At 40.8% G+C, this 23,870-nt stretch overlaps 1 protein-coding gene across 11 annotated transcripts in view; it reads right to left on the bottom strand.

Annotated features, from left to right (window-relative positions):
* GRIP1 (glutamate receptor interacting protein 1) overlaps positions 1-23,870 on the bottom strand; it is a 560,288-nt gene that overhangs the window by 11,744 nt on the left and 524,674 nt on the right. For 8 of the 11 annotated variants that reach the window (XM_048835827.2, XM_075124374.1, XM_048835829.2 and 5 more), the window contains 6 exons: positions 23,212-23,351; positions 22,855-23,040; positions 16,419-16,575; positions 10,324-10,435; positions 10,145-10,189; positions 7,474-7,707 (listed from right to left, as the gene is read on the bottom strand). In XM_048835827.2, coding sequence (XP_048691784.1) covers positions 7,474-7,707; positions 10,145-10,189; positions 10,324-10,435; positions 16,419-16,575; positions 22,855-23,040; positions 23,212-23,351 — 874 coding nt within the window. The remainder of the gene's footprint in view (positions 1-7,473; positions 7,708-10,144; positions 10,190-10,323; positions 10,436-16,418; positions 16,576-22,854; positions 23,041-23,211; positions 23,352-23,870) is intronic. The other 3 variants (XM_048835826.2, XM_048835833.2, XM_048835834.2) reach the window with 1 other exon arrangement.

Genomic DNA, 23,870 nt, shown 5'->3' with positions numbered 1-23,870 from the left:
GCAGATAGATTAAATTATGCATTCTGGAGGCATACAAGGCATCAGCCCAACCTAGTCCTGAAGAAAGAAGAGCATGCTCTACAAGATCTCTAGGAAGATAAAGTACAAGATTTTTCTGCACATGGAGGAAGTCTGTAGGGCAGCAATATGGTTGCCCATCAACATATTTATTAAATATTACAAGGTGAACTTTCTGTCCTCTGCAGAGGCCTTCTTTGAAAGGAAAGTAGTGCATGTAGGGACCAAAGAAAACACCACCACCACCACCACCACCACCACAACAAAATACCCAAACCTGTGCCATTCAGGGATTTACTTCAGAAGGGAGATTTCTCTATTTCAGTCTTTCTTTATCTGTACCTATTTAATGTTTGCTGCTTGCAACTTCCCCATGAAGGTTAAAGGATTGGAAAACATGCCTTATAGTGATAGAAGCCACTGCTTAAGCTGACGCTTAATCTGTTTATTTTATCAAAGAGAAGGTTAAGGGGTGACTTGATCCCAGTCTGTAAGTACATACATGTGCAACAGAAATTTGATAATAAAAAGCTCTTCAATCTTGCCAATAGAGGTATAACATGACCAATGACTAGAAGGAGAAGCTAGATAAATTCAGACTAGAAATAAGGTGCATATTTTTAATAATGAGGGTGCTTAATCATTGGAGCAATTTACCAAGAGTTGTGGTGAATTCTCCATCCCTGGACACTTAAATCAAGATTGGATTGATTTTTTTTTTTTTAGAGATGCTTCAACTCAAACACAGGTCTTGGACTTGAAGCAGGCATTAATACTGGGAAGTTCTATGGGTCTCGGGTATGCAGAGGCTTGGCAGGATTCAGTTTAAATCAATAGATGTTGGTAAATGTCAATTTCAGCTGACACTGAAATTGATGGGGGTGGGGAATGCATCCCTAACAGTCTGCATGAGAGCAGCCTCCCACTCCCACCCCATGCACCTGTAGACATCAGGTGTCACTGATCCTACAGCAGCACAGGAAGCCCTCTGCAGCTGTGCTGTCACAGCCTCACTCATTCACCACCTGAGAGTGCCAGTTCTCTGCTCTGCCTTGCCAGGCCTGCACCCTTCCCCACAACTTGCACCTGCTGGGATGAGGTGTCACCGGCCCTGCAGAGAGCCTTCTACAGCCCCACTCTCACGACCCCACTTGCTTGTTCACCAGCCAAGAGTGAGGGGCCAGCCCCAGGCAGGAGCTGTTTAGCAGTGGGGTGGCCTTCCCCCTGGTGGGGCGATCCTCCTCCTCCTCCTTGCAGTCCTGGCTAGGGGTCTCTACTCCATCAGGCCTAGCCTCTTTTGCACCTAGTTGTCTTGGGCCTCCTCAGCTATGCAGTTTGCATGCCATTTAGTCTATCGCACATAATTTACAGTTTGTTATTAAGATTACTGTTACTAATCATATTCAAAGACTTTGTGCATTGCTTTTGGAATGACTCTTCTGGAGGGAAGCTGGAGAAGGGGGGGGGCATAGCCAGCATGGGTTGTGGTGCAATGCTGCACTGCCTCTGAAACTGTAGAGGGGTGGTGAGTAGCCCAACAGTGTTGCTGGAGATGCTGGGCTGCAGAAAGAAAATGATTGGGTAAAAAATTCCTCATTTTCCACTAGGTTAAAGAGCCCTTTAGTAGCTGACATTTTCTTCCTATGCAGGTTCTTTTACGCCACAATCAAACTTTAGCTGGCTATAAGGATTCATTCTCATGTACGACAAGTTGCTTTGAGACTTTGGCAGGGATTCTGCTGCTATGAGATGTATTCTTTCACACTGCAGGCTCTTGCTGATTCCATCTAACTTCTCTAGAGACCTCAAGATCTACTGAATATAAAGCATTTGCTTTTTTGCACTGAAGGCTGTTCCTTGTTGTCAATATATTTATAGTCTTAACTCTTAATAGAAGTTTAAAAAATAGAGGACAAAGAATGAGTTTCTCTAAAGAACAAAATGGCAATATTATTACTATGGACTTGGTGGCCACTAAGTTGTTGAAAGGCAATATTCTGCAGGTAGCTTTCTTTTATGTTGTTCGGGTTATAGGATTTTTTTTTCCACCCTGAGATATAATTGGGAATATCTGAAAAATTCCTAGAAAAGATCTGCTGTTGGAAATCTTTTGCTTTGTATTTAAGATTCATTGTGGGCATAACCTTTTTCACCCAGGCAGCTCAGTTGTAGCTTGCTTACTTGTCACTAAACTGGCTTATCTGAAAGGTGCACTATTGTAGATAATAAATATATCACCTAAGCTATTTTGTATTGTTTAAGGGAGTAATTTTGATCACAACTGTTTTGAAGTTTTGGCCTTGGTTGAAGATTCATTAGACTTTTAAAATTGCATCAGTAGATCAGGAAAACATAAAATCTGAGATGGAAACTTAGGAAATATATAGGAAATTAAATGTTCACAAATTTTAAGTCAAAACTTATGAAGTCATGAGTCCTTAAAGCAGCATCTGTTTCTATTTTCCCTTCCCCCTCCCCACCGGTCCCCTAAGCTCTGGGAAAATGTCTGGATGTTAATTTTTTACATCTAGAGCAGACTGAGTCAGCCATTCAAATTTCTCAACTTGCTTGTAATTTTAGGCAGATGACTATTGAGAAAGTTGAAAAATTATCTGATTGTTGAATTCTTTTGCTGTCAAAGGGACTAGAATAGAGTTGTGTAAAACTTTTTTTTAAAGAGTCCCTTGTGCTATATAGAAAAAATAATCCACATAATTAATCCCTTGATTGACTAGATACTTGGGTGCTGATGTAGCAATACAGTATACAGCTTAATTAAGAGTTGTTAATTACCATCTAAATTTTTTTTAAAAGAGCTGGAATGACGGTGTTTAGATTCTGATGTGGTTTTCTCATTTAATTTTAATCAATTGCTTAAGAGAACCTCATTGCATGAAAACAATAATACAATGTAATTGTGTATAATTGGTAATGAGCTTTACATTAAGATTTATTTTATGACCTTGATCTTTTTTACACACTCACAAGCTGAGGATAGAGTGGTTCTTGTGACCTTATTCAGAACCTTCCAGGGTGAGGGTCTGACTTAGCTGGACCCTAGGCACTATCGCTATATATGTGTTAAATAATAGTTCTTCTTAACCTGCTGTTTTCTTTTTTCCTGCCTTAACAGTGACAAGACCAATATCCATGGCTAAGCAATATAATTAAAACAAATGCCTGTCAACTTACTACAAAGTCTGCACTGTTAAGCAAATCAGTCATTCAGTTTTATATTAACTTACTGATAGGTGCCCCCTCTAGGAAGGGCAAGCTATTTGGTTAGATAACACACTCATAAAGCTGTATCTCTAGTCAGACCCATTTAGGGTTCCAGTCTGAGTAGTTTTAGCCACTTCACTTCCTGGTCCTCCTCCATCTGCATCATAACTGGATTAGGTTTTGCTTGCATGTGTGTTATAGCAGCGGGGTTTTTCAACAGTACAGTACTACAGTCTTATTCTTTTACAAGTGAAAGTGAATTGACTAAGAGTCCAGTTCTATTAGCATCATTACCATCACAATCTGGCAAACCCAATGCATGAGACCTCTATCTGCTAATCCTGTTTTGGATTAAAGTTAAGGTGTGAGCACTGATCTACAAGGCATATATGCCCTGATTCAGCAAGGTACGTAGCATGTGAGTAGTCCCATTAAACTCAATGCAAATATTCTTGTGTTTAAGTTAAGCACATGCTAGGCACCTTGATGGATCAGAGACTTAATGGGATGTGTCTAAGCTCCCTCACAGACTGCCTATCCAATCACAATTGTCCAAAACAGATATGGTTCCACAGGTGTATGCAGCTGGCCCAGACTCAAGACTCTTGCCTGCAGTGGGTAGAGCATTTTCAGTGGTAAGATCCTCACTGTAGAATACTGAAAGGCTTTTCTCTGCCATAGCTTGTTCAGATCCAAATACAAGAACCACCTTTTTACCTTCCCCCCATTAACAACATCAACTCACAATTAGAGTGGGTGAAAGCTAAAGAGAAAACAAACATGCATATGTTGGGGGGCGGGATGAAAATATTGCCAGTTAGGGAACACTCAGTGCCATCTTTAATTATTACCTTTAGCTTAGATAGCATTGGGGTGGAAAAGCTCAATATGGCTCATTCCTCCAGATCCTTCTGTCTTCTATGAATGGAGAAATGTCTCTAATGAGTTTGATCTCCGCTCTGTTCCTAGCTTACTTGGCATGCTAACTCCTGGATCAATTTCAGTTCTTTTTTTGTCAAAGGAAATGAACCATCAGAGAGACTCTGAACCTTATTTACTTTGACTTGAAAAACTCCAACTATAGCCTTATGCAAATACAGAAGGCAAAGATGGTGGTTCTATTTTCTGTTTCAACATTCTTCCATTGAACACTTAATAAGTACAGTTTACTTCAGGGCTGATTTGTACTTTCCCTCCCTCCCCTTTATTCGTGATAGTGGGGGGAAAAAAGTAGAGCAATACTTTTCCCATCAAAACAATGTTGTGACTATAACAAAGGTGTTTTTTCTAGTAATGTTTTGTTTTATTGCACTGCTGCATAGCAAAGCCAATAAATATCATCAGTGAAAACCACTGGTTCTGTGTGGAGAATCATTCCTATAATTCTTCTATTTACCCTCAGCATGGTTTGATTAATATATATGGGTAGGAATAGTGAATTTAAGTATGTTACCTAGCACCCAATATTCTGTATATGTCTTATGACTGCATTTTTCAAGCCCAAAAGAGAAAAATCTCTCCCTGGGGAATTTTCATCTTCTGTTGCAATCCAGAACTTTGAGATAAAATATCTCAAATTTTAAAATAACCACTTGGCTGCCCTTTTCCTTTTGTTACCTCACAGCACTTTACAGTAGGTTCTTGGGCCAAAGGATTTTACCATATATATAATATATATAGCCTCCCCTTTTCTTAAACCGGCTAGTAGCGCCACAAATATAAATAGCCTCCCCCTTTCTTAAACCGGCTAGTAACGCCACAAACTTCTGAAACACAGCAAGTGTTTCCTACAAAAACACCTGTTGCTACAGAGTATTCATGTCAAACATCTTTATGCCAGATGCTATTTTGTTCTGGAATCCAACACTTTTGGCAATTGTGCTACATTCCAACCCTTTGGTGTTCCTTTCCCCACTTCCTTTAAAAGCTGAGAATGTTTCTAGTATATTTTTCTCTCAATGGTATAAATAAAAAGTGATCTGTACCTAGGATCACTGAACTAATGGGTACAATCACAGCAGAAAGAAAAATCAGCAGGTTCATTGCTACGTAAAATGAAATACATGGAACCAGATTAAGAGAATTGAGAAAATTAATGATTTACAAAAACAAGTGTGACAAAATAAAAAAGGATAGCAGGTGATGTTAAGACTAAGGCTTTCGCTGGGTCCCTATTGCCTTGGGTGGACTATATTGCAGGATCCGGTCCTTGGAAGTTTTTACAAAAATACAAGATAAACATTTTAGGAGGGGGAGGGATGAGAAAATCTTGACAGAAGAGGTAGATAGTACTAGGAAACTCAACAACTTCATTTCTGTGCAGAGTAGAAAAACATTCAGTTAGTCTATCTCCTTTCAGAGAATGTAAGAGCTACAACAATAAAAAAAATAGCAGCTGAAGAGAGAGAAGGATGAAGGACAGGGACTTAGAGGTAGCAAATGGAATTGAACATCCAATAGCAGAAATCTGACTCAGCAGCATGATAAAACAAATTTGTCATTGAAAAGGAGGAAAGGCAGGTTTTTATACCCTACAGAAGAAAACAGCCTTTTTGCTTGATGGGAAAAGACCTTAAGGATCCCTTCAATGTAGCTTTATTCTCTGTCTCACATTAACTGGACAGCTGTAAAAAGTACAGTCTTCAAGAATTTTGAAGTCCACCAATCATTTCACATCAAACTGAGAATCAAATGATTTCTGGAATGAGCATGTATTAAGCTAACTGATCCCACTGATTGATTACAGTGGCAATTAACTCAACTCCTCTTCCAAATAACAGATCCACTGGCAGCCGCTATCTGGGAACATTTAATTTGGTACAAGCTAGGGCTGTGAGAGACATGGAGGTTCAGTACAGGAATAGAAACCTGCATGACTGTGTGCAGAGATTAGATGCAAATCAACATGTGCAAATTCTCTATCAGGTTTGAGACTGATGGCTTTTAACCTCTCATGAGGAATTCCTTCATAAACTGGCTCCTTCAGTCAAGGGGAGACCCCCCTCCCTCCTTACCTTAGATGCCTCTGAGGGAAGGAAACATCCCAAAGCTTGAGGGGGAATACAGGAGAGTCACTGGATTCCCACCAAAGTTTCACAAACTTCTGGAAACACTGGTTGCAGTTTGTAGACACATCATACTTTAGGTTCAATAGAGCAGACTTGAAGTTTATGATGAGTATTTTGGACAGCTTTACCAAAGACTGCCTTCAGCTGCACAGTCACCTTTCTGCCACAGGGCATGTCTATGAATACCTGTCCCCAGCAAATGAAAAGCTAACCTGTTTTATATAAACCACATTTCCTAGACTTTTGCAAACTTAACACCATTAATTTGGCCTTGAATGGGGACTGGGAGTGGCTGGTTCACTACAAAAGCAATTTTCCCTCTCCTGGTATTGACACCTCCTCATCAATTACTGGGAGTGGACCACATCCACCCTGACTGAATTGGCCTTGTCAACACTAGTTCTCCACTTGTAAGATATCTCCCTTCTTTTCAGGTGCCAGTGTATATATTTATGCCTGTATCTGTAATTTTCACTCCATGCATCTGAAGAAGTGGGTTTTTTACCCACAAAAGCTTATACCCAAATAAATCTGTTAGTCTTTAAGGTGCCACTGGACTGGTTGTTTTTGTGGATTCAGACTAATGCATCTGATACTATTTCCTGGACTGAAGATTATTTTATCCCTCTCACAGAAAAGGGATCCCAATGTGTTGAGTGGCAACTGTGAATGTTTAACCTCTGTCCTATAGATTTCAAGTTGGTCGTCTATCAAGTACATGTTAGCCTATGTTAATTTGAAGAAGGAAACAACTAACAGTGTAATATGTTGCAAAGCAACTATGGGAGCCACAAGCCATTGTGCATAGTTTTCTAAAGAAATATATTTTCTGCAAATTAAACTTTGTTGTCTTAATAAATACATTGTGCAGAGATGAATGATCACTGTTGTCAAATCAAATTATTAGCAGATTCTCCTTGGAAAAGAGCAGTATCCACTGAGGATATGTTTTAAAAGCGAACAGCAAATGACAATGCATCTTACTCAATTTGTTCCCCCATAAAAATATATCATTAGTGTATTGCAAGAAGTAATATATACAGCCCCAAAAGCCTGTATATGGGATCATTATGAAAAGTACTTAATATATCACACATAATTAGATTCCCTATGCTGCATGCATTAATCCAAAGCAAGGATTGCTGCTAAAATAAAAATTACAGACCTTGTGTAACTCAACAGGCGTTGGTGACATGATTTCTTTCATTTCCTGTTTAATTTTTCTCAAAACCACAGACTTTCTCCCCACATCTGATGGCAGCGTGTTACTGCGGGTAGCCTGGCTGTAATGTGGTCTCACATTGCTTCTTTCCTGGAAACTGGCTTGTCTTCCCAGTTGGCTGCGAGGCTGTGGATTTTCATGATTCAAGCTCATTGTACTTCCTGACATAATTGTTGCCTACAGCATTAACAAACAGGTTTTTTTTTTTTTTTAATTTATAACTTGGATTAAAGAAAGGGTTACTTTATAACACTAGGCACAATTCTCTAATCTCTTGTCAAACCAAAATCACTTCAGGGCACAGCAAAAGGAAGGAGGATAGACATACAAACTGGTTGTAAATCACTAAAAAAAAAAAGCCCAACCGTGAGCAAAACGTTTTCAGATGACATTTTAAACCAAAATGCCAAAGAAAGCATTAAAACTTCTATTTTTATGAAGCCAAACACCCTGAAAGACTGAACAGTACAACTGTTTACTTACACTGAAGATATTTTTAAAATAAAATGACAGCCAAATTCTGGAACATTAGCTTGCCCTAGAACTTGAACAAAAGAAGGCATTTACTATAGTGGCATATACAGATTACAAGGAAAAATACGTGAGCCGGCAAAGTGTGAAGGCAACCCTAGAACCAGCACTGCCTTTGATGGTGACTAGACACTGCCACAGAACAGCAGATCATTTAGAGTAGCTGCTTGAGAAGAAGCCGAATATAATAATCATGCGGTAGCAGTAACTTTCCGAAGTACCACCGGCATATGTGAAGAGATACAAAGCTGTGTCTCCTGCATCAGTTTCATTCTCCCAGGAACAGTAACCTTCTCACTTGTAATATTGCTGTGGATTCAAAGGGTGAAAACCTGGATCCACTGAAGTCAAAGGCAAAACTCCCACTTCATCCCTAGGGTAGAATAGCTTAATATCAACAAATATCAATATAGAGGAGGAATTGTTTCCTCTGTGTTGTGGAATGTAAAAATCTAATCTGATGCCCTTAGACATTCAGTTTTACTTTCTGCAAGCACTGGGGGTACAGGTTGTAACCACTGCCAGGGCAGGGATTTTGATGAGGAATGGAGTCTCCTCTTAGATTAGGGAAGAAAAGTCACAACTCAAGGGGGCAGAGGATGCAAATAGCCCTCCCCAAATACGGGGAACTGAGAAAAAAATCAGATACGTTTTTGAGTAGAACCACTGGTTCTGGTGATGGATTCTGTGCTGCCCATGTTCCCATCAGCACCAGCACTGCCTTAATTATGTGACAGTACTATGGTTGTAACAGCTTCCCAACACATTAAGCGTGACTTATGATGCTCCCTTGTGAGACAGCAGCAGCAAGACGACGTGATAAAGTGTATTTCACCTTGTTGTTTGGCTGAAGACCTTGAAATGAGCAATGAGAAGGGAGTCCTAATGAAGGAAGTAGGGACAGTACTGTAAAAATAGACACAGCCCATCTTAGCCTTCTGGTGCAAAAAGACATCTTGTCATCCATTGGGAATCTACTTCTCTATTGTTATGTGGACAGATGTCTGTTCAGAATTGCGCTGGCCATACAATTACATATAGTGATAGCAGTAAAGCACTCAACGACAGTTTTGATTTTTAATTTTTAAATGGATGGTCAAAACTGTAAGAATGTCAATTTGTTGAAATATCCATTCCTGTTATCTATTTCCATACCCTTTTACTGTGCTCTGAATAATGAAAATCACAAGAGAACCCTGTGGTACCATGCCATAGATAACCACAGAATTAAACTACCGGTAAACTGACATTAGCTTTTCTCTTAATTTCTCTGTCTTGTAATTACAAGTATTTCCGAACCACATTAAAGTAACCGTACATGCAATACGGAAGCCATAAATCTGAGCATGTACAATCATTTAGAACTGCAAAAGTTTCACCCAGTTATGCCATTCACATTCCTTGAGGTTGCTAAGGGACTTCATATGACATAAAAATGAAAATGAGATTTTGCCAGCTTTGGAGCTCAGGAAATTGAAAAGAACATAAAAGAACATATTTTTAGGATTTTCCATTTGACAGCTTTAAAACTGTCAGTATATTCCTAATTGTTCTGATTAAAGAACTTACAGAAAATGTATTACAAATGCACAGTTATTGTTTCCTCCTTCCTCTCTCAAAATCATCTGATACAAAGTTAACATGGAGTTCAGATTCGCAATTAACTTCAGGGTGCAATGTGAAAATACAACAAATTTTCTTTACTGTGAACATGTCTCATGCGGTTTTTGTTCACAGGGTGACAGCTTCCTGTTAAAAACATTTGAGATGCTGTTTTTCTTTTATGTTCGTCTTAATCAAAGTAAGTTATGGACCAGAGACAAATTATAACATGCCAAGAAAAAACTTCATAAAGCGGCTCTAAGGAGTGGGATGCACTGCTGCTGGAAAATTCTGGCCACTTAAAAACTCTGCACAAAATGCTGCATGTATTAGCAGAGCGCACAGCAAAAGCTACAAGACAGGAAGCTTTCGGGTGATCACGTTTATCTACTTTCAACTGCATAATATAACAGAAAATAGCTTTATTTGGGGGAGGGGAGGCAGCTGCACAAGCAAAAATATAAACATAAAGGGTAGGTACCGAGAGAGTCATGTTTCTCAAATACAGACGCCTGTCAGCCTTGTCCTGTGGAAAGGGGTTAGAGCTTTTAAATGAATTTGTGTGATTAATGCAAACTTAAAGAAAAAAGAAGAAGAGAAAAGAAAAATGAATGTCAGACAAACAAAAAAGTTACATCTCTATTAGAAAGATTGCGCTACCTCTAGTTCCCTCAGAATTCCTGACTGGCCACAGGTCTCTAAATCCTCCAGTGCCTGAGACCAGAAGTTTTCCTCCTGGTCAGTCTCACTGTTGTCGTGGGCACCTGAAAAGCTGGGTTCACAAAGAGAATTTCAGTCAAATGTACAAACAACACACAGGCTTCACCTTGCAGTGTATCAGGTACACAAGTGTCTTGTCACACGCAGCAGCGACAACAACAGGATGTCAGTGTTATGCTGAGAGGTACCGGTGACTGCTTGAATCACAAACCTCTGAGATTGGATGTTAATTCACCTTTCAATGAACATAACTGTCAGGAAAAGTTAAACAGAAGCTTACTTGAGACAAAAGGGGGTTGTGAATCTGTCCAGGAGTTTGGACTGAGTGGTGGAGGGCTTTTGCTGAGCATTTTTGTGTGTGTGTGTGTGGGGGGGGGATACACCTACTCTGTGGACCTGATCTGTGAGACTTGGTGTTTTCAAGCCCATGCCTGAGCGTCCGTCCATACTACACTGTAAACCTGGACTTACAATTGCTAGACCCAGATCTCACAGTTGTGCTAACACATCCCTACTGTGCTACCCACACCTTCAGACTCACGTCTGTGGCCTGAGCTACATCAACACTGCAAAATGACAGAGCTTAGACATGAGTCACAGTGGGACTTGGGTTCTGACGCACCCCCTTAGCAGGGTCCTGGGACCTGGGGTCTTAAGTGCTTGCTGACCTGAGCAGACTGATTTCTGTGTAGACAGAAGGGGAGCTTGGGCCCAAATATAAGTCAGAGGTTGGGCTTAGTGTGCAGTGTAGACAAGGGAGAACACACAAAAGAGAGAGAGAGAGCAGCAGAGGCAAAAAGCAAGGAAGCCAAGTAGGAGCCTGTCAACACGGTGTGACCCTGGAAAAAGCTAGAGGGAGCTTTTGGGTCTGGTGTTGGGTAAAGAGGCTTAGGGCTGTCAGTTAAGAAACTTCTCCTTTTGTTCTTGGTTCCTCCTATTTTCAGAGAAACAAGACTTTGTGCATTCCTTGTAAATAAACAAGACGACTGCACCAAAAAAGAATACCAGACTCCATCCATTTCTGCTTCCAACTGGAACATCCCCAGAGCTCTGAACTCTGACTAGCTGTTTAGATTAAAAAGGAAAAACATTACAGTAAGAACGCGAGAGTAGGTAGGATACAAAAAGTAGGCGATAGCCAGTCTCCCATACACGGGCAATTACTAGCAGCTGACTGGTTGTAAAAGAGGTGGATTTTGAGCAGTGTTTTATAAGGGGAATGAGAAGTAGATTCTAAGAACAATCTAATGTAAATTTCCTCCTGTAATAACTGGGACATCTTAATGAAAGTTAGTGAACCAGGCATCATTAGAGTTCATAGCTAATCAGAGCAATGAAATATTTGTAATTAGGCTTTTCCATCTACAAATTTCCCTTGTGGTATGCAAAGAGGGCCCTCATGTCTGCAAATAATGTCTCACAAACTTATCTAGTCCAAGAAGGAATCCTGACATTTTCAGCTGTCTCCTTCATTCTCTGCTGCATTTATCATAATCAATTTAGACCCATCCCTGCCTCCATCAGAGCAACTGCTGCAATTGCTGTATACAAACCACAGCCTGCAGGGTATAGATTCTCTTTCAGGACTTCAGCACTATTTCACAGACTTAGGGCTTGATCCCATGAAGTACTTCAAGCCCCAATGAAGTCCATTCCCAGGACCATTCTTATTGTTGAGGATTTCTGCTTTGTTTCACGAAAGTGCTGAAGTCTTGTTAACAACTTTCTCCTGCAAGATTTTGCTAACAGTGACACGTAGGAGAGTGAGCCAGTAAGAGAGAGTTCTGATAAAAACAACCAATTTACTGCAGAAACAATACAGAATGGCTCCAGCACAGTATTTTAAAGGGCTAGCAGGACGCTGGAATGACAAGAAGCTCAGAAGCAGTGCACATGTGCATGCGTGCAAACACACACGTGAAGCACCATTATGGTGGTATTTCTGTGCTTCCTTGACAAATAGCATATTGCCAAAACAGTACTATTAGTACTCCATTAACATAATAGCTTTTAATGCCACAAACATTACAGCTTGACATGCTTCCCATATGTGGCATCTATGCTTCGAGGATGCTTTCTTACAACCACCATCAGTGAGGCAGACTGTGGTTGGCCATTTCAAGCAAATGGGTCTCCTTTCACAGTGTCTTTCCATAGAGCACTAGTGTCTATTCTAAGATATTGCTCAGCACTGGTGAGGATATCTGCTCAGATACAGATGCAGTTACTTTCAAATGCTGTTTCAGAAAAGTCTTTGAGCTTAAAAATTGGCTTTTTCTACCATCCTGAGCACTTATGTTTAATTACTAGCATTGATTTCAAACAACCAAATATGTCCAATATAGTCTCTTATTAATACAATGTGTGTAATCCATATCTAATCCAGTATTTTACTAGTGCAGTGAGTCCTGACCTTTTTTGACTTGAGCCCCCATCGCATGGATCAGTGTCTGAGCTCCCCTACTGTTGGGTCTCAATGCCATTCCCTGCCTGAAGCATTTACTGCATCTTGCCTGTTTTCTCCCCATTTCTCTCTCGCCTGTCGCTTTTTGTCTCTGCTTTCTCTTATTCTGCTATTTATTTCAATCATTTCTCTCCTTTTTTCTGGTTTCACTCTCTATTGCTCAGTCTGGGGTTTGTTCTTTTCCCTTCCTCTTCCGCCACTTCTTTCCCCTAATTCTCACCCTCTCTCTCACCATGCTCCCTTAGGTACCTCCCTGCTCTTTCCACTGCAGTTTACTCTGAGTGGTTTCCTTGACTTGCCCCTAATGCTCTCACTTCTTTCAGTCGCCACATGTTCTTTCTCCTCTCTGCAGCTGCACTACACAATACAAAGCAGGCAGAAAAACGTACTTTGTAGTATTACTCAGGGGAGGGGAAAAAAGAACTTAGCTGGAGGCAGTGGCAGAGAGGGGCTAGAGCCCTATCCTTTCCTCTGATTGACTGGAAGGATAGGCAAGTCCCTCAGAAGAGTCTGGCGCTCCATTTCGGAATCCCATCAGTAGTGGTATAGTCCATCTTCTAGATACTATCTTCAGATAATCTTTATTTTTATTTGTGCTGCATGTCTCAGAGGATTTTCACATTGGTAAGGAGGAAATAGCTTTTGTATGAAATATAGTTCTATTGATTTTGCTTTTAAAGGACAGCTGGAAAATATGATGTTTATTTTCAACAAATTAAATTATATTTTTTATTACCCAGATTCCTTGTTCATCTATGATTAAATTTTTCAGCCTGGTATTTAACTGGTCCCCAAACAGTTGATTTATCAAACCCATGATTATATCTGGTCCGAGAAACAAAGGATGAGTTTGAGCGGATGCTAAATGTGCTTCTTTTAGTAAAATACAGCTATTAATTTAAAAACAACTGGGAGCATATAGCAAGGATGGAGGGATTCCCTGACTAAATGTTTTACACTAGTAATCTCAGTAGTCAGTGTCCAAGAAGCCTGGTCTTCTGTTTACTCACACATGACGGTAGAGTCAATGTCTTACTTTTTCATTTTTTCAGAGCACTAATATGGAATTAACTGTCTGCGAAGAATTAAAATCCCTTCACCAACAGGACTAGATGTTTTACTATCTGGCTGGTAGATGGGTGAAGAATGGTATTTCCATAGTTTAATGCCACTTATCACGTCTGGAACAGCTTCAGTTAGAATGGATGAAATCTAACTATTAACAATTCCAAGTCCTATTAGAAACCAATTCAACACCTTCAATTATTTGTGTCTCGGTATGTAGAATATTAAGACCCAGATTCTCAATCAGTCAGTGAAATTGAGGAAATCAATGGGAATGAGATGCCTAAATATCTTCAAGAATCTAGGCCTAAATCTCCACATCTACCAGACTACACTTGTTGCATCCTTCTGGTTAAGTATCAAGAGGCAATCTTGATCCACCTAGCAATGGAAGACTTGGATACTTTTATCATAAGGTGTTTGAGGTGGAAGGAAATTAATAAGAATGAAGTTTTATTGGGTTAATCAGCTCTTTTTAAGATATAGACTAACTGTTCTCCTCACATCTTGCTTTTTTCAGCTGGGTAAAACAAAGGAATAATGATCTCCTGGAAGTTATGGAAAAAGGAGTTAACCTTGGTTATGAATGGTTCCAGAGTACTGAGAACTATTTTGGCCTCATGGAAGATACAGTATGGCTCATATCTTCCAAAAGCAGAGATTTTTATGGAAAGGATTAGATACCATCAGTTTGAATGGATGGGTAAAATCTAGGCCTTGCTGTAAGAAATCCAGAACAGTTGGCATACCTATTTTCCTGGGCTTGTTCTATCTCTCTTGACCCAACAGGAGAACTTTGTCCAAACTCTTGCTCGGCCCAGGAGGGTAAAAGGCCTGCATGAGGCTATGAGAATCTCTATTGCTTTGGATGAGTATCCTTTCTTGTTTAGGCCTTGCCACTTAGGATGTCAGGCTCAGGTAGTCTGTACTGGAATGAGAAGTGGGCTCTGGAAGATCCTGTCACCTGGGTAGAAGCAGCAGAGACCTCTGCAACAGTTCCACTAAGACTGAGGGCTACAGCCTTTGGAGTGATAAGAATTTCTGTTCTTTCCTCCCTTTGTATCCATACTTTCTAGCAGTGGAAGATGGAGGAAAGCCTAGAATTGCTAATTCATCTGTTCCGTGATTCTCTTTCCTTGTGAAGAGAAGGCTTCACATTTCAGTTGGATGTGTGTAGGTCCACTTGAAGCTGGCCTAGCTCACTGGATATTAGCTGGATTACTACTGGGTTCAGGGGCCATTCCAAAAATGGTTTATCTAATGGTTTAGCTAGTTTGTTTTTATGCTCAGTGTGGACTTCCCTGATGGAGACTACCAGGAAAGAATCTACATCATACCACTGTTTAGACTTGAGCTTCTTGTGTGTCCTTGCTGTTTTATGTGTTGTATTGAACCAAGACATGCTCATTCCTCAGATAATCCTGGAAGTCCCAAAGAACCAATGTTCTTGCCCTCATCACTAGGCAGTTGATGCTGTGTCACCTTTCTGACCCTGACCACATTTCCTGTGTATTGTTTTGCCCAGGTGTGCTCCCCAAGCAGAAGGGTTGACATTTGTGGTCAGGACTTGGAGTCTAGATTATAAAAGGAGCCTTCTCCAGCTCAAGGACTGAACCTCTTTGTGTAGTATGTTCCCTTTCTGTTAGATCTCCTGCTCGGAATGGTTTCAGAGTGCCTGGAACTTTCATATGCCCTGACCTATCGCATCATCTCTATGCATGAGACCAGAAGACCTAAGTGTTGCAGGTAAAGATGGATGGATGGATAATGCTCTGTTCTGTGACACCATGGAGACCAGTGTCTGGATCTTGTTAAACTTTTCCTGAATTGAGAAGACTCTAGCTTTCCTTGTTTCCTTTTCGAGTCCTAGGAGAAAAAATCCTTCGAGGAGAGATAAGGGAATGCTTCTTTAATGAATCTATGTGCCTAAAGCACGGAAAGTGTCCTCTGGGCAACTTCCTGAAACATCCCTGGACAGCATTCTGTATGTCAATTAAGAATGGGCACTACTGAGTCCTTAGCTTGAACCCCAGGAATGAAGGAGCTGGTAGAACTTCCTGTTTCTTTTCCTGTTTTGGGCTTTTTTGGTTGCCTTCTGGAGAGGGAGGGTGGCTTCTTTTCTACCATCTGAAGCCTACCAAAGGAAAAGCACCTCAAGGATTTTTTAGTTTGACATTAACACCTAATGCTATGTCTTTTATGCACAGAAACTCATGTTACTTACAAGCCTTGCTTTCAGCTTCGTAGCCTTTCATGAATGTCACCGATCTATCCTTACAGAATCATAGAATATCAGGGTTGGAAGGGACCTCAGGAGGTCATCTATTCCAACCCCCTGCTCAAAGCAGGACCAATCCCCAGCTAAATCTCATGCAGCATGAAGTAGCATCTTAGAAAGGGTTATTAAAGGTATTTTAATTCAAGATCAGTGCTTATTTTTTAAAGAAAAATCACTGCAATTTTCCTGCAGTTGTAAATCTCACATAACAACTAGCATGTGACTTACCCACTTGCTGTTGGTCTGTCCCATTCATCATCACTCAGTCCTGTGTCATGAAAAGGGTGGTTTCGTGGTCTACTGGGAGGGGACAAATTGTCTCTTTGCTTAGGACTCCTCCATTCATATGCATTGAAGTTGTATCCTGAAGCCTGATAGGTGGGACCTAAAAAATTAATCATATACTTGGGACTCTATAGATGTACAAATAACTGAAAATGCATATATTTAATAGGCAGATGTTCAAAAACTTGTACCCATAATTTGTGGGCACACAACCGCTGGTAAGTTTTTGTGGGTACAATTAGATACTTAGATGTCTAAGTTGTACTCACAATTCATTGTGAGCAAAAAGAGAGGTCCTGGAAAACCAGCTGAAACCAGATATTAAATACCTGCAATACAAATGAAGCTAGTTGTCCTAGATTGTGTCTCTGCCCCCCGCCCCTCTACTCCAGGGCTGTTCATCTAGTATCTTTGATAAGTATCTTATTTTCTTGAATTTTCAAGAAAAACAGAAAAAAAGAGGCAATGGAGTTTAAATGTAAAAAAGTGAAAAGTCAACAGCAGCGCTGCCTTAAGCAACGTAAGAAGATTACCAGTATATGGTTTATGGGTGTTACATGTTTCATATTTTAAGGTATCCTTAAAAGCATTTTAAATTAACCAGATCCTAGTGATAGTCAAAGTGGCAGCCATTATGCATTCAGCTCCAGTTCACACAGAGACTTGGCCAGCTTGTGCTGTGATCCTGTCATATCTCAAAATCTAAACTGGATTGGATGGACTCGATACTTGGAAGGGAGCCCCCCAAAAGAACACCGACGTGCCCTATGAAGCAGTATTAGGGATTCAATAGCTGGCACTCTTCTCAATGTTCCAGCATAGCATTACAGGGCACTGTGCTGCTACAGGGGGCACAGTCCTTATACAATGTGATCTCATGGTAGTTTTGATACAAGTGGAGGGGCTCACCTCACTGTCCTGACCAAATTCTATCTCAGGTTAATTACATTCTGCCTACCTAAATTCCCCCAGAGTTTCCACCACTTAAAACTCCCCTGCATTTGGAATGAGGAATTCATTACTTCCTATCCTTAGGTGATAGCTGTACTGTTGTGCCTCATTAAACTGTTGTTCCATTTCATTGGTGGAGGAAGTGTTCCCTGTATACAGTCTGTGACCTAGATGAAGCCTGGAAAATGCTTTGGAATCTTCTGGGTGGAAAGACCCTATAAAAATGTCTGATCATTCTAACTATAACTTGACTTATTGAAGGGGGGAAAAAAAGGTTGGATCTGAACCTCAGGATTAACCGTACTTTTTTGTAGAGTTTTCTACCAAGGGACCTTTAACTTCCAGGTAAGAAGTCAACAGCAACAAGCAGAACTGACCGGCCCCAGTTAAAGATCTTATTCTAAGAATAAAGAAAAGGAGTACTTGTGGCACCTTAGAGACTAACCAATTTATGTGAGCATAAGCTTTCGTGAGCTACAGCTCACTTCATCGGATGCATACTGTGGAAAGTGTAGAAAATCTTTTTATATACACACAAAGCATGAAAAAATACCTCCTCCCGCCCCACTCTCCTGCTGGTAATAGCTTATCTAAAGTGATCACTCTCCTTACAATGTGTATGATAATCAAGGTGGGTCATTTCCAGCAAAAATGGAGAGTGGGTTTGGGGGTCGGGGAGGGGTGAGAAAACCTGGATTTGTGCTGGAAATGGTCCAACTTGATTATCATACACATTGTAAGGAGAGTGATCACTTTAGATAAGCTATTACCAGCAGGAGAGTGGGGCGGGAGGAGGTATTTTTTCATGCTTTGTGTGTATATAAAAAGATCTTCTACACTTTCCACAGTATGCATCCGATGAAGTGAGCTGTAGCTCACGAAAGCTTATGCTCAAATAAATTGGTTAGTCTCTACGGTGCCACAAGTACTCCTTTTCTTTTTGTGAATACAGACTGACATGGCTGTTACTCTGAAACCTATTCTAAGAATGGCACCTATCCAAAAATTTTCTGGCCTAAAAGGCTAGAATGCTACCAGCTGGGCCATAATGACAACTATTGTCTCTGTTGACGGCTGGGCTGAGCATTCTTTGTGATCCTGCAAGTTAGAACTATTTTAGGTTCAGGAACTATTCACAGTTACAATATTTCATTATTTTGGTCTGACAGAAGCAGAAATATGAGAGGCGTGTCTGTAAGAAGCCATGTGTGTGATGCATGTACAGTTTACTGTCAAACTAAATTACAGCTGCATGGTGAACATTCTGCTCTCCGTAAGGGAATGAAATGACAGCAGTACAGTGCATTCTAGCACACTGTCAAACTAATCTATTTGTTTCCCTGGACTGAAATAGAACAGCATAAAATCCTGCTTCTTATAGTGCACCGTCATGCCTCTGAACATGATTTTAACTTCAGAGCTCAATTGGATAGAAAATCTAGTCAAAATAAATATCTAAGCAGGTTAAGTTAAATTTTTAAATTAGATCATTAAGGATTCAATTTAAAACAACAAAACCAGAGCCTTTCAGATTTATAGCTGCGGTTGCATTTTACTACTATTACTGCTTTGCATTAATAAAGCACCTTCCGGCTCAGAAGCTCAAAGTACTTTACAAACAATGAATTTAACCTCACAATACCATTAAGAGGTAGATCAGTATTATGATCCCCATTTAACATATATGGGAAATCAAGGCATAAAAAGGTGAAGTGGCTTGGTGGTCAAATGATTTATCAAAGATCACATAAGAAATTTATGGTAGAGGTAAGAATAGAACCCAGGCTTTCTGAGGGTATGTCTACACTGCAATTAGACTGATCTGTGCAAACTGACTTGGGCTCACAGGGCTTGGGTTAAGGGGCTGTTTAATTGTGGTGTAGATGTTTCCTCGGGCTGCAGCCTGAGCTCTGGGACCCTCCCTCTTCACAGTGTCCTAGAGCCCGGGCTCCAGTCTGAGCCCGGGCTCCAGTCTGAGCCCGGGCTCCAGTCTGAGCCCGGGCTCCAGTCTGAGCCCGGGCTCCAGTCTGAGCCCGGGCTCCAGTCTGAGCCCGAACATCTACACCACAATTAAGCAGCCCCTTAGCCCGAGCCAGCTGGGTCGGGCCAGCTCCGGGTGTCTAAATGCAGTGTAGACATAACCTGAGTGCCAGGTGTGTGATTTAACCATTAGACCAACCTTCTTAAATCTAGCGTAATATGCTCAGGACTGGCAGGGATCTCTGAACAGTGCATGATGTTACAGTAAACACTCTGGCACCAATTCTCCACTGCATCTGAGCTCAGTGGGGACAGAGTGGAGACTGGTGGCACAGGGAACAAACTGTGCTCTGAGTGCAAGTCAGGGCTACACAAAGGCAGGCCTCACATATGCCTCTGAAATAAGGTCCGCAAAGAACTTTAAACCAGTGGAAGATCAGATATGGCACAGCTCCTTTCCACCAGGTTCCTTCCTTTCCTTTCCACACTCCTGGCCTCCCCTCCTGATAAGGGTCGGGAAGACTGCCTTGCACAGAAGGTGGCAGAGCAGTCTCTGCCACATTTACACCAGTGGAACATTTTCCTTGCACAAGGGTATTTCTCCACTGGCCATCTCCAGACACTTAACGTTTATTGTGTGCTGCTTGTACAGTCTGGAGAATTCAGTCCTGTATGTGCTGGAATGTCTTAACATTATTTCAGTGAAACTTTCTTATTTAATTTAATGTGGGCTGCATTCCAAATACGAAGAACCCTGTGCAATGACCCAACACATCCCTACAGCATCTAAGGAATTGTGATGATGATCACCTGGTACAGTAGATTCTAAAAGCAATCCTGATATTAAGCAACTTCCAGTTAATGTCAACATTGTGCTGGGAACCAGTCCCCTCCCATTAATATCAATGTTAATGGGATTTGGATATTGGCAATGGCATGCCACTTATTCATGATTTGATTTTTTTTTAAAAGAAAGGCCCCACCTGCAGGCAGGTTTGTGAGGCTGCAGGCAGGGAAGGAGGTGCTGGGATGTGCCTTCCCTGGAGGCAGCCCCACAAACCTACCTGCAGCCAGTACTCAGTCCGTCCCAGCACTTCCTTCTGGGGTGGCAGCCTGGCAAACCTGCCTGCGCACAGGGACCACACAGGAGGTAAAGGGCTGTGCACCGGGAGGTGAGGCTGTGGACAGGGCAGTAGTGGGAATGAGGGTCCAGCCCAGATGTCAGAGCTGCATGGTACCTCTCTCTGAACTCTCCAGTCTGCAACCTGCTGGGGGTGGGGTGGGATCAGGGGGTGTGGGGGACTACATACAGGTTAGGAAGCAAGGCCCAAACCCTAGAGAACATAGGGCAAGATCCAGTTCAGCCCTATGGGGCCCCAGTGGCCCCACTCACTGTAAAAAGCTGCAGTCCCCCTCCCTGCTGCAGTCCTGCCTACTACTCAGGCTGTTTAAGAGACATGATATATACTGATGCAAGAGTGGGCCGTTTTTTTTAAGGCAGATGGAGGAGATTTGTTTGCAATTATTAGATTAAGAAGGTGAATCATATATAGTTGTTGATCTGGCTTTTGACAAGGATATAATCACTGGGGCAACATGAGTCCCCCTTTCACAGGTGACAACCATTCTCCTAGTACTGAAAAGTCTAATCAGTGAATTGTTGTGATTCCTTCATTTAATCCATCTCCGGAACCTTTTTGGCAATCTCAGCAGAGAGGACAAGGCCTCTTGGTCATGGAGTCTGAACTAAGCTCTCATCTTTCTTCAGGATTAAATCTGAGCACATTGGTGGGGTAGCGTAGGGAAGTTTACACTGTCACTGCCTGCACTGAACCTGTTCTGTAAGTAAAGAGGGGATTCTCTCCAGATCAATTCAAAGAGGAAACAGCGTTGTCAATCTAGCAACTTTCATAGCACTATCTTCCCTTAAAATGATCAGAAAACTAAAAAAAAATTATAAAATTATTTATTCTATTAATCAGATCAAAGTGGTGGTGGTGGGGGGGGGAGCAGAAAGAGGGAGGGGAAAGATACAAATGGGTCAAATTCATCCCTTCTGTAACTCCAGTGAAGTCAATGTAATATCTCGGCTCGAGTATGAGAATCATATTTTAGGCCAAAGAAAATGTAAATATAATCATAAATTAACCACAAAACACAGAAAAGAGGGGTTATGATCTAATGCTGAGAGACCCTTTTGTACAACAGAGAGTTACTGCCAGGATATGCACAATAAGACCATAAAATACTTAAAATTAAATACAAAAAGCCCAGCAATCAATAGTGACATCAGCTACTTCTTGCTCTAATACTATTAGACAGGCAGGAAAGGAAGGTTATCAGAGAGAAAATGACAGGTGCTTCATTGAACCAGACATATATTAATTATATATAAGCAGTTAAAGTAATCAGCAAAGAATTTCAGGCAATGTAGTCAATGCAATCAAGGCAATGTACTGGGCCAAGGTCTGTCCCAATTTTCTGTATGGGGGTATAACACAGCAGACCAACTGATCTGAGTGCCCACACCTCAGAAAGCCTTGACAGAAATGTAAAGATGAAGACACAACTGAACAATTAAATGAAATCAGAGGGAGGAAGGAAAATCTCTTTGGGTTAGGGGATCTGTCTGTGTAAAGATGTACTGTGCACACCAGTGGTAGCACAGAAATAATCATTTAAAAGACAGTCAAAGAAAACATATGAAGATGTTTGGAAGCCTCTTTGTTCTTTTGTAATTCAGAGTAATAAAGAACTGCCTACATTTTCTATAGCCTAAAAACCTTACGTCTTATCTTACATACTTAAAGAGAATTATTTAAAAAATACTATTAAATAAACAGTCAAATATAGCTATAGAAGTTTGAAGGTAATAAGAAGCCTGTTATTTCTTTAATTAAATAATCTCTTTAAACACAGTGATTACTTCGAGGGCTAAAAGTTTGAGTCTAATGTCATGGGAATGAGGAAAAAACAAAAGAGTAACAAATCACTGAATGATCTCTCGTGTTCCCCTTCAGCAGTTTACAATAAATCTTCATTGTACTGAGCTTAAAAAACAATGAGAATGGACCTCAGATGCTCAAATTAACAAACATCTTCAATGTGTTCTGTGCCTTGTATTAATCTAATCTTGAAGGACAAACTCATTTAGTGTGGATGAACTATGGATTGGGCCATTCAGACATTTGTAAAGCTAATGCAAGCCTGTTAATATATTGATAAATGCCTCATAACCCATCACAATGTTATGAAAGAACGAACTCAAGGCCACCTGAGTGTAAGAAATAACACCAGATACCAAGGTGTGTGGTTGTAATGAGACATGTTCACACTGTGAAGTACAAAGTTGAAAGTTGGCGGGTAGGATTTTTTCTAATGTGGGGAAAGGTGATTCATACATCTAATCACTTCTGTGTTAAGCAGTGGTTGAAACTGTTGCTTGTACCTTGGCTTCCAAAGCTGGTATCAATACCAGAACCATCCCATGATTCTACTGCGCTGTCCACACTTGGAACTGTAGTAGAATAAATGTCCGAGAGTTTACTTGGTTTCTGTGTAGAAGAGGTTTCATCTTCAGCATCACTCAGATCACTTAAGTGACCAGAGATGGAAAATTTCTTGGGGCTTGCAGCTAAATAGGGTTTAAAAAGAAACGTGATTATAGCCTCATTGCAAACTAAAAAGATACTTCCCCTTCCTTCCACTATGGACAAGACATGTCCCATGGTACATACATGTTTAAATATTTAAGGTATAGAAATAACTGGTTCAAGAGCATAAATGTGACTCTAGCCATACTCACCATCTGTCTGCTTCTTGATTTTCAAGGTGACAGTCTCTCCTGCCATCTGTAACAAATGTATGGCTTCACTCAAAGGTTTTCCTTTCAGACTGCTGCTATTTATTGCTAGGATGCGGTCTCCTATGTGAATTGCACCTGTCCTAAAGTATCAGAAATAAAACACTGAAAAGATCAACAGCAAAAACAGCAAAGCCAATTTCTTAGCATATTTTGAGACATGTGAGTGTATTTTCAGTTGTTTCTTTTAATTTAACATATAAAGTATTATTACTGGAACTACTTTTAATCAGTACATTTGCCACTAAGGATGCATAAATTAAGTTACCTCTGCTGCAGAGCCAGCAGCAGAGATAATGCACAGCAATGAAGATTTCTGTCTCCTTTGCTGTGGCAAAATGTGGGTGAGCTGATCATTTAAGGAGCCTGAGTGGTGCTCATTTGTTAAAAAACCTAAAATACTTTAATAACTTTAAAGTAAATTTAATGTTTTCAGAAGTACCACATTGACAGCACGGGAAACTGAAGTCTCATAATCACAGGATAGATACAGCAAGTACAGTGGTAGCATGAACAACCACCCGTCGTCGCACCAATATGCCTGTTCTGTAGGAATCACCTCAAGAGAGGAGAAGATACATTGTGTGTGTCAATGCACATGG

The sequence above is a fragment of the Caretta caretta genome, chromosome 1 (genome assembly GCF_965140235.1).
Source record: "Caretta caretta isolate rCarCar2 chromosome 1, rCarCar1.hap1, whole genome shotgun sequence".
Lineage (NCBI taxonomy): Eukaryota > Metazoa > Chordata > Testudines > Cheloniidae > Caretta > Caretta caretta.
The sequence above is the reverse complement of the archived record's forward strand: the minus strand, read 5'-3'. Positions and strand labels throughout refer to the sequence as shown.